We start from the raw sequence: 13,508 nt of genomic DNA on the forward strand, positions 1-13,508 counted from the left end.
ACCTAGCGACAACCTACATTTGCAGATTTCGATGACGTAGTCCACATTCACCATTTTCATTTTGATGATGAGACATCTTCCAACTTGGAATTTGTATTGAAAAAGTGACAGACAGGAGAGAAAAAACACGAGGATGAACGAATCTGAAGTCCTTACAACCCTCAAAATTCTCATCATAGGAGAAAGTGGTGTAGGGAAATCAAGGTAAGGTCAAATCCACCTTTGTTTACGTTTTTTCCAACTTCGTGCTGTGACATATTGCATTAGAAACACGTCCCCTACTCCTCAGTCTAGAATGTTCAAATATCAATTGCGTCTTAAGAATTTGCCTGTAATACCAAGATCCAATTGCTTATTAGAATATTGGATTTCACCTGCTAGTTAAATATTCAAAAGCTTCCAGTGCTTAAATAAGTCACAGGAGAGTGAAATATTTATGGTGCACAGTGCAAATTATGCATGTTGATTGTTGTCAATTATCGCAATGTCATTGGCATCTTGCCATCAAACGGACACAGCTGGACATACATATGAGTAAGGAATTTCAACATAGATGTGTGAAACTGAACACTGGAAAAGACTTGTCTTGTAGCATTTTAGGTTGTAATGGTCATATGATATTTACCAGAAGGACAGATCTTAACAGTGATCCTTGAATTAAGTCGGTTCAATCCTTAGCCTGTTATTTTCTCCTTGACCCAACTTGAGAAAAAGATTATTTTTTTAGAAAAAGCCCACCCCCCATAAATAATTTGCTGCCTAGAGGGTGGGCTTGAAGCCTATACAATTTTGTGACATGTACTCATGTCACTAAATTTATGTGCCAGATATTTATCTATAGCATTTGTGTTTGTTAGACTTTACCCCCATTTTAATGCACGTCACTATCTAGATCATCTTCTTAATCGACACAACAGTATAAGATGTACTGTAGTTGTGCCTCAAAGTGTCAGCATGTTCAGTGAATTTGGACAAAACCTTTAAGTCTCATATACCAAGGAATCAAATTCCTTGCACAGTTGCAGATTTGGGGAGTGTTTCAAGGGGGGTCCTGACCCCCCTCCCTTCGTTTTCTGAAAAAAATCACATCAATGGCCCCCATCTTGAAATTAGAATTTTGAATAACTTAATTATAATTCTAAACTGTACCAAGTGGCACCATTTGCCTTCTGAAACACCAATACAGGCCCTGAACCCACTCCGCAGACCCCTCCCACCCTTCAAATAATCCTGGATCTGCCCCTGCATGCATGCATATACATCGTGGAATGCTTTGTTTATTGTTAAATTTGTTTTGATTATACAAAGTAGCAATGGGGTCAAGTTAGTTTGTGGTAGAAGAAATTTGGAGTCTTGAAAAAAAAATGATAGGCATTTGAAAATTGTGATGTGTTACTGTACACAGTATATAATATGTGTATATTTGGTAATCCCCATGTTTCTGTTTCAGTTTATTATTGAGATTCACAGATGATACATTTGACCCAGAGCAAGCAGCAACAATAGGTTTGTAACTTACTTTATCTATATGTTTAAAATCATGCAGTGTATTAAATGAATTTCCCTAATAATTTCAGCATATTTTCCTTAAAATCACCAAGATATAACCTATTTAATTTGTTGAGAAAATTGCATTTATTAACTCATTTGTTAATTTAATTGTTTATACATTCATTATTGTAACATGTTTTATTTTCATTGTGATTTGAATAATAATAATAATAATAATAATAATAATAATAATAATAATAATAATAATGATAATTAGTAGTAGCAGTAGTTGTAGTAGTTCTTGTGAGCGAAGATTACTTGGATTTTTAAGTTTTGATTATAATAATAAATTGTTTTTAGGTGTTGACTTCAAAGTGAAGACATTGTCAGTAGATGGAAATAAAGCAAAATTAGCTATTTGGGTGAGTACTAGTAATGATAATAATAATAATTATCTTCAACCGAAAATAGGATGTTATGTACCAGTAAAAAGTAAAACTGCTCAAAAGAGATAAAATGTAAAGGAGTTCATTTTCTTCCTAATTTGAAAAAAAGAAAAGTTATTGCAGTGTTGAAAGTCAAACAACAACTGTTACAATGCTTCATCTTACCACAGTAAAACCATTTTGCACCTAAAAATATAAAGAGATTGCTTGCCATATCACCATGTTGCATAGTGGGATGTAACCATGTTGTCCCCTGTATATTTTGACATCCATAAGGAATCTGTTAAAAGTTGCACTGACAAAGAAATGATGCTGTTACTTACTATAATAAATCACTATTCAAATATTGTTACACAATTTATCATGTAATGTATCACTGTAATTTCTATTCAGGATACTGCGGGCCAGGAGAGGTTTAGGACCCTGACACCCAGCTACTACAGAGGAGCACAGGGGGTTATATTAGGTATTTACATGGAAATTCAGAGACTCCATTCCCATAGTCACCATCTGCCTACATAGATCGATCCAACTCTGCAGGGACTCTCCCTGCATGAAATCAGTTTAACTGAATGGCATGCCTCCTCCTGAGGTTGAGTAGAATACAGAAGAGTTGATGGTTATATAAGTGGCTATTCCCACAGATATTTAGATTGATCTATCCCCCTGGGGAGTCACACTAGATTGCTGTCAGCTTAATTGGCTTAAATGTCTGTCCCGCCTACTGTACGGGGCCTGGGGTAATTAACTTTTGTGCGCACTCGGCTCCCGGAAGCTGACAGCAATTTAGCGTGAACCCCCATGGAGTTGGGTCGATCCAGATGGATCGATCTAAATCAGTGGGAACCCATTCTAAGTGCGTTGGAAATGAGAGGAGGCATGTCATTCAGTTAAGCTGATTGTGAGAGTCCCTGCAAAGTTGGGCCGATCCACGCAGATCGAAAGGGTCTTAGCGTTGTTGGATATTAAATGAGGATATCATGGGTAGAATGGTATAATCCTGGTAGAAAGAAACAAAAAGAGCAAAAAGATAGATGCATAGAAAAATGTTCTTAAAAATGTTGTATATTATTATTATTATTATTATTATTATTATTATTATTATTATTATTATCTTTTTTTAAATTTTTTTTTTATTACAGTGTATGATGTTGCCAACAAACAGACTTTCCAGAGGTTAGATAACTGGTTGAGTGAATTAGAAACTTTTGCTACAAAGCATGATTTAATAAAAATGGTGGTAGGAAATAAGATTGACAAGGTAAGTAAAATGGGAATTGTGAAACTAAATATTATATACCCGGTATCACCCATAATCATGATAATGCTGATAAAATTGTTAAAGTAATGCATGAGGCATTTATATTTTTGCTCAGTGTACAAAATATAATTTTTGTACATTTTTGGTGTATAAAGGTAGTGATGATATTATGTAATATGCTGTTATAATGTATTTTATACAAGAATCAGACACAGCTAGTAGTGACTGTAAATACATACTTGTGTAACTTTATTTTAAAAATATATATATATATATATATTTCCCATTGAAGGAAGGCCGTGAAATTAGCAGGGAAGAAGGTTTAAAATTTGCCAGGAAACACAGAACACTATTCATTGAAGCCAGCGCAAAGACAAAAGAAGGCGTACAATGTGCATTTGAGGAATTAGTAGAAAAGGTAGGACCTTGATCATGAGGGGACTCGAGGTTTGGAGTAGAAAGGGGAGATGCATGGTAAACTGACCCAAGGCACAGAGAGGGGGGGTGGGTTTATTGGGAAGGGACACGGACACACACACACACACATTTTTTTTTTAATCAGAGTGCCAGATTTTACCCTTGTCCTGCCTCATTTTACAAATTTATTATGAATTATGAATAGGAATTATACTGTCAAATGATTTGCTCAAATTAGAGTTATTGATATGTATTACATTGTTTTCACTTAAGATTTAAATCTCTGTGCTTTCTTTACTAGTTTTGACTAATGAACTGAGTAATTTTAATGAAATATTTAATGTTTACAAACTTTGTTTATTATTTTAATTTTTAAGGGAAACAGTTGTCAGGGAAGTTGAGGGGAAGGGGGGTTGTAGCACTCATCTTGAGGCTAGTTTTATCAATTCAATAATAATTGCAGGTGCAGCTAATTCCTTTTCTATACCTCAACTAATCTGTTCTTTTAACTAATGTTAAAGTTAATCACTTACTTTGGTACAAAATTATTTATGAAACTGTAACTGCTACATTTCGCTTTCATCACAAGAACACTAACAGGTGGAATGGCCGCAGGTTGTGGGACGTATGCTCAAAAGAAATTCCAAAATTGTTGTGTCGCAGTTCCAAAGTAAGAAATTATTATGACTGGAACTATAGTAAATAAAAATCCATAGAACCATAGGCAGTCTAATAGATAATCTGTTCTTTTAATGTACTTTCAGATTATCCAGACTCCTGGCCTGTGGGAGGCAGATCAACAATCTGGCCTGTCATTAGGGAAAGGAATCACTGATGCACAACAGTCTTGTTACTGTGTCTTGTAAACTGATATGTTTAAATAGTCTTCTGAGGACTGGACCAACAACATGTGATGTGAAATACTACATGATTGTGTGATCAAGATGTGTTTTTATCTCAACCAGGACTGTGTGTCACCCCTAACACAATTTGCAGCTAGAATTATGAGGCGTGTGATTACAGTGATAAAATTATGATACTAGTATGTACTAGTACATTGATCGTAGCCAGTACTGTCCCTTACTCTCTCTCTCTCTCTCACACACACACACACACACACACACACACACACACAGGCGCGTTCGCGCACATACACACACCAATATATCTCCCCTCTGTCTGTCTGTCTGACTCTCTCTCTCTCTCTCTCTCACACACACACACACACACATGGACAAGGATTAACAGTCACAATCTTTCCCTTTCACATTCAAAACCACTGATAAAATACATTAAAAAACGAAGCTTAGCTAAGTAAATATTTAAAAAACAGACTGTATCACTTCTGTTTTTCAAGTCATTAGTAGCAGGATCTTAATCATGTCTGTACAGATACACGATGTTAAAGGTAGTCAACTGATTGTGGAAGGACGCATTCCCATTGATGCTATATATGCATATAAACACAAGTCAAATTCATTTTGATGACACAGCTATGCTTATAAAACTTCCTTGTTGCATGTTTAAATGCAGCTTCTTCAAGTTTTATTTATCTTTTTAGAAACATGAAAAAGGTCTTGAAATCTGGGCCTGCTTGGTCTTTGTTGAACAATGTATAAATAATTTAACCACATATGCTGATTGACATAATAAAGCAATTATAGATTTTGTTAATTCCATTACTGTTTTGCCTTGAGTATTTTATTTATTTACAGTACAACAACCATATTGATTTTATTGCCAGTTAAGAAGGTTAGGATAAGCAATGAATTAACAAGCTGTTAACTTGCTGTGAACAGGCCAAACAAAATTGATAAGTTGGTTTACAAGAATGCCTGTCCCTGTTTTTTTTTTTTTTTTTTGGGGGGGGGATTTTAAATTTCATTTTTTTATGTAAAAAATGCATTGGGTGTTGGTTTGTTGATTTTCAGAAAATTAAAGCTGGCCACATAAAAAATCTTAATGCTGTTGTTTTAACGATTTCTTCCCCCAGCCCCCACCCCCCCCCCCCCCCCCCCCCGCCCGCTCCTCCAAAAGATGAAAAGAAGAAGACGTTATATATTATTTTAAAAATAAAATGTGTCCGCTGACCCCACTAACAGAGAGAAACCACTCCTTAACCAACTTGTCTTTATTTTGTCAGGCCTAATTGTCACATTTTAAGACATAGCATGGTTTCTCTTACAAATTTGTTCTCTTAATGGCAAAAGTTTAAAGATTTTCATTTGAAAGAATAACGCAAAAAAGCTGTGTAATTTGAATTTAGATTTAAAATGTTCATGTTATGTGTACTTGGGAAGTTGAAAATGTTAACATTATTGGTACTTTTAATTCAGTAAAATGATAAAAGTGGGAAGTTAAACTCAGACTGGAAATGTTCATGTTAGGTGTCTTTCAAATTAGGAAAGTAGAAATGTTGATATTTATTCAATACTTTCAGGTCAAATTTAGGCTGTAGATTTTCATGAAATGTTTCTTAGGTAATAACATGTTTATATCATTTAGTTATTTCTTATACAAAGAAAATTGCCTTATATTTATATTATGCATATATTGAGATGAGAATTTCATCTTTTTGTTTATTATGTACTAAGGTTAGCAATCGCATATGGTTTATTTATTTTTATTTATTTATTTTTTGTCAGGGTAGGCCACTCGTGTTTGCGTTATCAGTTGATGATAAATTTGTGCATTTTTCATCCTAGTGAAAATAAAGATTTTCAGTTGCTACAAACAGTAACCTGAAAAATACTATATGCACTTCAGAGTTCTTGGTCAGCTTCTGAGTAGATCGAGTATTGATTCCATTCAAGTTAAGTAGACTGATTTCGTACGACCCATTTTAGAAAAAATCTAAAGTTCTTGAGCAAAGCTTGGTTTAAATTAGTTAACGCACTTTGCAAAGTCAACTTTTGATGATGATGGGCCTACAGCAGGAGTGCTTGATGCATATTTGGACCACTTTAACTAATGATACTAAAAACATTCATCGAGTCAAGTTTTTTTTTTTTTTTTTTTTTTTTCAAAACTAAGCCTGGTTTGTGTTTGATGCTCACTGTGTACTAGCTACCAGTAGATCCAAACTTTTTGTTTTCTTAGTAATAATTCAGTTGAATTATCTATGTAACATTAAAAAACTGTAACTTTTCTCACCTTGTATTTTTGTGACTCAGTCCCATTGAGTCCCATTGATTTTATTCATGCGACCAAAAGGAAAAAAAGACTATTGCAAAACTCTTAATATGTCGGGTATTCGACATTGTGATTGCAGTTTCAACTAATCTGAACGACTTTTCTCGGTGAGAATTCAATCGACTTGTGATTCGTATCGTATGTACTGAGAGAGAAAGACTAAATTCTAAATCGAGGCTCCCAAAAGGAGAGTAGGTGAACTATATTTTGTTATGCAAATCAGGTGAGCATTTTGGTGAGAGGTGTTCAGGTAGAACCAAGGTCAGCAGAAGATGGAAGAGGAAGATGTCTCATGCCACGTTGCTACATTTTCCACATGTAGGGCGAAGATTTGGCGCTGAAAACGGCAACAGTTTGTAGTGAGTACTGCATAGATGTTGTAACATATGCCTATGTAACATTGCTTATTTAGCGTTGACAGTATTTGTCCAGAATGGTGCATTTTTATCATTAGCAATATACGCAGTTTTACCTGCTTGCTAGTATTTGGCTGGTGCGTACGATTCTTTCACTCAAGATTCATAGTCAGTTTGGAGTTTAAATTTTTATTATTATTATTATTATTATTATTATTTGTTTCTTTTTCAGAGTGAACGAATTTGCTGTAAAAGGAAAAAGGGCCTTTTCTGAATGCGTCGTCCGTCTTACATAATGTACGAGGAACAGGCAGGTATATGTACGTTAACCTACATTGGTAGCTTCTTATTCACACATTTTTTTAATTCTGACGACGGTAATTTGCATCTTTTTAAGTATTGGAAATATCATGATTATTTACGTTAACTGTCAACAAACGTTACCTACAGAATTAGAATTAGAATTACCAAGAAAGAAAGCAACTTAATATTTGCTTGTTAATGAGTAGATATAAGTCACTTCCAAGACTGCGATACTCGTGATTATATTTACACATGATATCATCTGTAACATGATATAACAGTCTGTGTTAAAATTTGATTGAAGAAGGTCTACCTTAAGTATATCGCGTATGTAATACTACTCAACGTCCCCCTCCCACCCCAAAAAAAGAACGAATATAGAAAAAGCAAAAAATCTCAAACCTTTTGCATAAAAATTGAAAATTGCTGTTTTCTACTGTTTTATATACTCGGAGAAGCAAGACAAATTATTTCATCATTGTGCCCCTATTCCCCCAGATTTGACGGTGAAAAGGTACTGCCAGTATAATTTTTTTCCCTTAGATGTTGTTAATTTTTTTTGTAAACCACATCCTTTTTACAAATGTGTAATATCTTTTTTTTTTTAACTCTTCTTACTTTTAATTTCAGTTAACTACCGACTTCAAAAAGATTGGAGATTGGATGCGTCCTCAGCCAAAGAAAACACATTCGTGTTCGATAGTGAAGATTGTACTGCTTGTCGAAGTTTGTCTTCCAGATAATTTGCAGGGTTGACATTTAATATGGAATTTAATATCAATTTTTGTCATTTGATACAGCATTTACTTTGGGTTGTAATATTTAAGAAAAAAGGGAGAGTCAAATGAAATACAAAGTAACGCATTTGATTGATGAAACGTGTGAATACCATGAAAAAAAATTAAAGAAATTGATGCTTAAAGTGTGCCAAACGTCAACCCTGCATTTTGCTGGTATAAATACTAGAGTAGATACATGTGATATCTAGTCATTGTACAGAACTCCTACCGTTCGTGGTATTTTTTACTGTAATTTTTAATACATTTTTGGCTGGAGCGGTTAAAATTAGTTTTTGAAAAGCCTAGAAGTGATACTTTTGGAGTTCTCCTTTGATAATTAACTTTTTAACATCAAAATCGATTTGAAGATCAGGTCAGACAAAATTGATGACTGGTTTACAAGCGTCGACTTTCTGTGGACAGGGTTGTATGATTGAAATTATTTTTTTGCGTTATAAACATGTGGTGTTTAAATAGTAGCTAAATTTTAGGGCCAATCTTTTCAGAAAAAAATCCCATCTGCCAAACCAAAGTTAATAACAGTCTTTTCATAAAAAATTCACTCACATCACTCGAAAAGAATGAGCGCGAGAAATTTATTTCCTCAAAAGTATTGTTGGTCCCGCTCGTTTCAGAAGTCATCAAATTTTTGTCTGACCTAAGAATGCTGTGTGTGCGCAAATCTGCAATAATGCACTTAGTTCTGCATTTGTAGAGGTGTTTTGAAATATAATATAAAATATAAACATTTTGGTAAAGTTGATGTTTGGGAAGAAAAATACGTTGTCGCAACCCCATCAAACGTCCATTTTCCGAGATGCAAATTTTGTGCGTTTTGTTGAAGGAGAGAATGAGGTGTAAATTTTCATAAACTTAATTACTTGTTGACTTGTTCTAAAAAAATCTTCAAAAATTAGTATTGAGAAGCTGACACGTACCAACATTTTTGCAGAATTGCTCACACTTACAGACAAATATACGATTGTGATGCATGCTAAGAATAAACTTGCTTTGGTTTTCGGTGTTTTGATTTTGTGTTTCTGATCAGTTTCTGACAGGCCCTTATTTTTAATGCTGGAAGGGTACTACATTTTTGCTTTAGGAAAATGAAACCAGGGTCGGGATATTTTGATTTATCTCAAAATCATCATTTGTTTTTGCAGTAAGAACCTTTGACATTTGAAAATTCTTTCTCAAAATCAAATTAATTTCTTATGCGTTGAAAACAAATAGAATATTTGGGTAACGAGTCGAAGGCATTTTGGCGACCAACTTTTCCAAAGGAGACGAGAAACGAGTTAATAGTACTTTTACAAAATAAACCTTTACAAACTTTTTCTAACTTCTACAAATTTTATGATAGTACCTTGTATCTTTAATCAAATGCACAGAAATCTAAATCCTATCACAATGTTTACATTCATTAGTTTGAAATTTTCGACTCGCCAACTTGAACAGAATTTCACAGCTAGTTTTCTATGTCTGAAAATACTAGCAGTACTTACTAAATTTTATTTTGGGGCTAATTGTCTGCTGATCAGAGAAAACCGCAAACCAAGGTGAGTCTGTTAGCACTGTCTGAATGAATGTGTGAAGTTTTTCCAAGTAAAAGGATTTTTGCGTAACAGTTTTATTTGTATAATATACATGGCTTTGACTTTGATAATCTTGTAAACTGACCATGTCCTTGTCGTACCAGATTGGCACACTGTTAAAAATTTGTTTCATGCAATATTGTCCTATCAAGTACCTATTCTAGGATTTAATGTGAAAACAAAATGATGCATATCATGAGCTACATTAATCAATGAGCAAAATAACGAATCTTACTTTTGGGATTGCCATCAAAACGACATACATGCAGAACAAGGTGTGCTTGTCTGGGTAACACGGAAATGAGATCATATGCATTTTGAATTTTGAATTTTGGATATTTTTCTCATCGCTTAATTTGGACAAAATTTTCATCAAAGAAATGACATAAACACTTTCAACGAAAATTCCAAATTATAATTTGATTTGGATTTCAGTATTCAATATTTTATATTCAGTTTGTCTGTTAGTTCTGGTCAAAATTTTAAAAGTTTTTTGGCGGATCATTATAATATATTCCTGACCTTTTATATATTAGTCAAAGCAGAAAATCATTTCAGCTGCAATTTTCAAAATGCATAATTATCTTTGGCATTTTTTAACTTGGCCTGGAGTTTTAAACTGCATCATGTTACAAAACCATTTGTACTTGAGAAAAATCTTTTTTTATTTGCTTAAACTTTCTCTGGCAATAGGAACTGTATATGTTATATTTTGTTTCAAAAATTAAAATAAATATTCTTGTATTTCACTTGTTCTATATTTTCCACAGCTCGACTCGAACTCGGGAACCCGCGCTTCCGCGTTCGACGCCTTACCTATTGAGCCACCGACTTAACTTGCAATATTGCGATCGTGAGTCCAAAATGTAGCAGTTTAATCTTATTATTTGGATTTTTTTTGGCAAAAGGTAATTTGCTGGGACCCAGAAGCGCCAGGTTTTGAACCTGGTGTTGCTGTGTCCGAGTCTCGCGTGCTGTCCACTCCTCTAAGTGTTCCCACCCACCCACCCCTGGTAGACTTTTCTTTTATAGTAACCAACCGGAAATTCTTATACTCCTTGTAGTCAAATTTATACCAATTACCGAAAGTACCCGAACCGAATGGAACTCGCCCATAAGGAAGCTAAATAAAAACACAAAGATATATTGTATATGTTAGGAAAGATTTTATTAACAGAAAAACAAATTTCTATTTGTATATAATATTTAATGCATCTTCTTACAAAACTACAAAAAGATATTAATCACCACAAATTGTGAATATTCGAGTTTGCAAGAAAAAGAGAATTAATATCTGCATAACATTTTACTCAAACTTATGAAAATACAACCTTTATATTTATACAATTTGACAAAATAAATTACAAGTATCACCTTGTCTTAAATTTGATCTTAAGCATTATAAACAAAGTATTTAAAAAGCAATTACATTTTTACAATATTATCCTTTAAAAAACAAAGGCGGATCTAATATCCCCCCCCCCCCTCAAAATTATAATAAGAAAAATTTTAAAAATTTTGAAAGATACCCACTCTCGATTCACACAATCAAGTCCCTTCATTGCTACAAATGGCCAAGAATTTCGTATTGTTACCCCTTCAAAATATTCAAGAGCCGCCAGTGTTTTTTTTCTATCTTTTTAACCATAAGATATTATAAAGATCACTTCAGTAAACAGTATATTTGCAATATATGTATAATGCGATGTTTCAAATAAACGGTAATTGATGACTGGCAGAAAAACAGAACTGCTTTCCCAGATTTTGTCCAAAATTGTCATAAGTCTTTCTGAGCATTTGACTGTGATTGAATGGATTGTAATAAGTTACATTAGAATTCATTGTGGATTAGAAAATTTGAAAATTTCCATTACACAGACATTACTGAAAAACCATATGCAACATATACAGCCATCAAGTACCAAATCTGCGAAAAAAGATAAAGGGACAGATCATGATATTACTCATATTGTTACTCATATACGGATTATATTACTTAATTTTTCATTCATCAAAATCTAGTAACAAATGTTTTGCGACTTCTGCACGTTAATGAGGCTAAAATGCGAGCCGAGAAACAATTTTTGCATTCACTGGTCGATAGTATGAAAGTTTCTGATACCAGGAAAATGTCAAAGAACAGAAGATTTTGGAAAATGGTTCACCTTTTAATCGCATGACTAGTCCCTTCATCTTTACTTAACAAATAGATGTCAAATTTGTCAGTTGTATTATTCAATGAAATCTTACGTACCGTAACATTCTATCAACAACATGTACTTCATAGAGAGGAAAATGGGTTTTTGTAGCTTTTTATTCGACAAATTGTCTTTTACAGTTCAGGAAAGTTAAGCAAACAGAGATAAAAAAATATGAAAACATACACTTTAATTGCAAAACAAAATGGCATATTGTGTTTGGTGAAATTATATTTTATTCGACAAGACAGCAAGTGTTCAAATTGAAAGATATGAGATGCCTTTTTTGAGTAGTTAAAGTATAAAAATCGTTATATTAGGCACGATATAAGGGTTAGATCTTTACATAGCATAGATATTTTTGGTCACTCGTACTGAATTTCATATGTGCCGGAAAATCTAGACATTTTGAACTCGAAATTGGGCTAATTTTCTTAACGATTTAAATTGCTTTGGTCATAGAGAAAACGATGAAATTTCTAGGAAAAGTTAAAACAAAGGTCTAACGCGAACTCAAAATTGGAAGAAGTTTTTTATATGCCTGGCTAAAATTGGCGAATAAAATATTCGCAAGTTTGAAAATAAGAATTGACATCGGTAAAAAATTGAGCAATTTAGGTAATTTTGTCAACTTCTCATTCATTGAATATTTAGATTGAGGCTAGAAAATTTAAAACTACAGGCATAAAATTTTGCATGAATATTTAAGGAAACTTTGCAACTTCATGATGACTTTTCAAGTTGCTTTTTTGTGTGCTTGTTTTTGATTAGGATACGCCAATCAAATGGGGTCTTAAACGATTTTTTCGGGACGAGCAAGACGGTATTTCAATTTTTTTAATTTTTATGCTGAACGTAAGTTGCCCCTTGCTGTCTTGTGGAATAATATCTCAAATGACACAATTTAATGAATGCCATGGAGGCCCACATAAAAACCATGATTCAACACCTTAATAGGCATACCGGCAGATTCCTTAATCAAAATATTAAGCTTTGTTATTTATGACCGCACAGCCTTACACATGCCGCGATTCAAATTGCCAGTATTATTTTGTAAAATATTTCAAAAATCGTGATTTCGGATAAATTAAGAATAATGTTAAAACAACTTTACAGAACGTTTTGAATTAACAAGGTGATATTGACATTGGTCATCAGTTATAGAAACGTATCAAAGAGCAATAAAAGCACGATGGAAATGGTATTCCCCACATTAATTCGCCCTCTACAGGTATGCCTTTAAGGATTGGTCTTATCACAGAAAACGGGTCATCTATAACTTAATGAATTGAAATATTATAACCCATTATGTGAATTGTGCCAAAAATTATGACAATACCCCACGTGTTGTTTAATTCAAGCACCAACCACTAATTGAATAAGCACATGGCGGCAGCTATGATTTCAGTGGCCATTCAACAGCATTTTCCCGTTCTTGACTATTTTACTGCATCTTATGTTTCCACCAAC

General features: G+C 33.6%; 1 protein-coding gene and 1 long non-coding RNA gene across 2 annotated transcripts; both read left to right on the top strand.

The window, feature by feature from the left end:
* Window positions 1-14: 14 nt before the first annotated feature.
* On the top strand, window positions 15-5,294 carry LOC106181914 (ras-related protein Rab-18). Its single transcript, XM_013566454.2, has 7 exons — window positions 15-204; window positions 1,451-1,506; window positions 1,852-1,913; window positions 2,331-2,403; window positions 3,080-3,198; window positions 3,491-3,616; window positions 4,380-5,294. The coding sequence occupies exons 1-7, from the start codon at window positions 134-136 to the stop codon at window positions 4,479-4,481; spliced, it is 609 nt and encodes a 202-aa protein (XP_013421908.1). The 5' UTR covers window positions 15-133; the 3' UTR covers window positions 4,482-5,294.
* A 1,555-nt stretch (window positions 5,295-6,849) lies between these two features.
* On the top strand, window positions 6,850-10,589 carry LOC106181921 (uncharacterized). The gene is made up of 3 exons (XR_015334809.1): window positions 6,850-7,166; window positions 7,396-7,483; window positions 8,097-10,589. It is a non-coding gene; the product is annotated as an uncharacterized LOC106181921 (long non-coding RNA).
* Window positions 10,590-13,508: the final 2,919 nt, after the last annotated feature.

Source organism: Lingula anatina, chromosome 5 (genome assembly GCF_051362555.1).
Source record: "Lingula anatina isolate TDL-2025a chromosome 5, LinAna3.0, whole genome shotgun sequence".
NCBI classification, from domain to species: domain Eukaryota; kingdom Metazoa; phylum Brachiopoda; class Lingulata; order Lingulida; family Lingulidae; genus Lingula; species Lingula anatina.

Bases quoted from the DNA above. Each gene is read 5' to 3' on its own strand.
- LOC106181914 (XM_013566454.2), top strand. From the start codon at position 134: ATGAACGAATCTGAAGTCCTTACAACCCTCAAAATTCTCATCATAGGA. The intron at 1,914-2,330 runs GTGAGTACTAGT...ATTTCTATTCAG, and splicing joins AAGCAAAATTAGCTATTTGG to GATACTGCGGGCCAGGAGAG. The intron at 3,617-4,379 runs GTAGGACCTTGA...ATGTACTTTCAG, and splicing joins TTGAGGAATTAGTAGAAAAG to ATTATCCAGACTCCTGGCCT.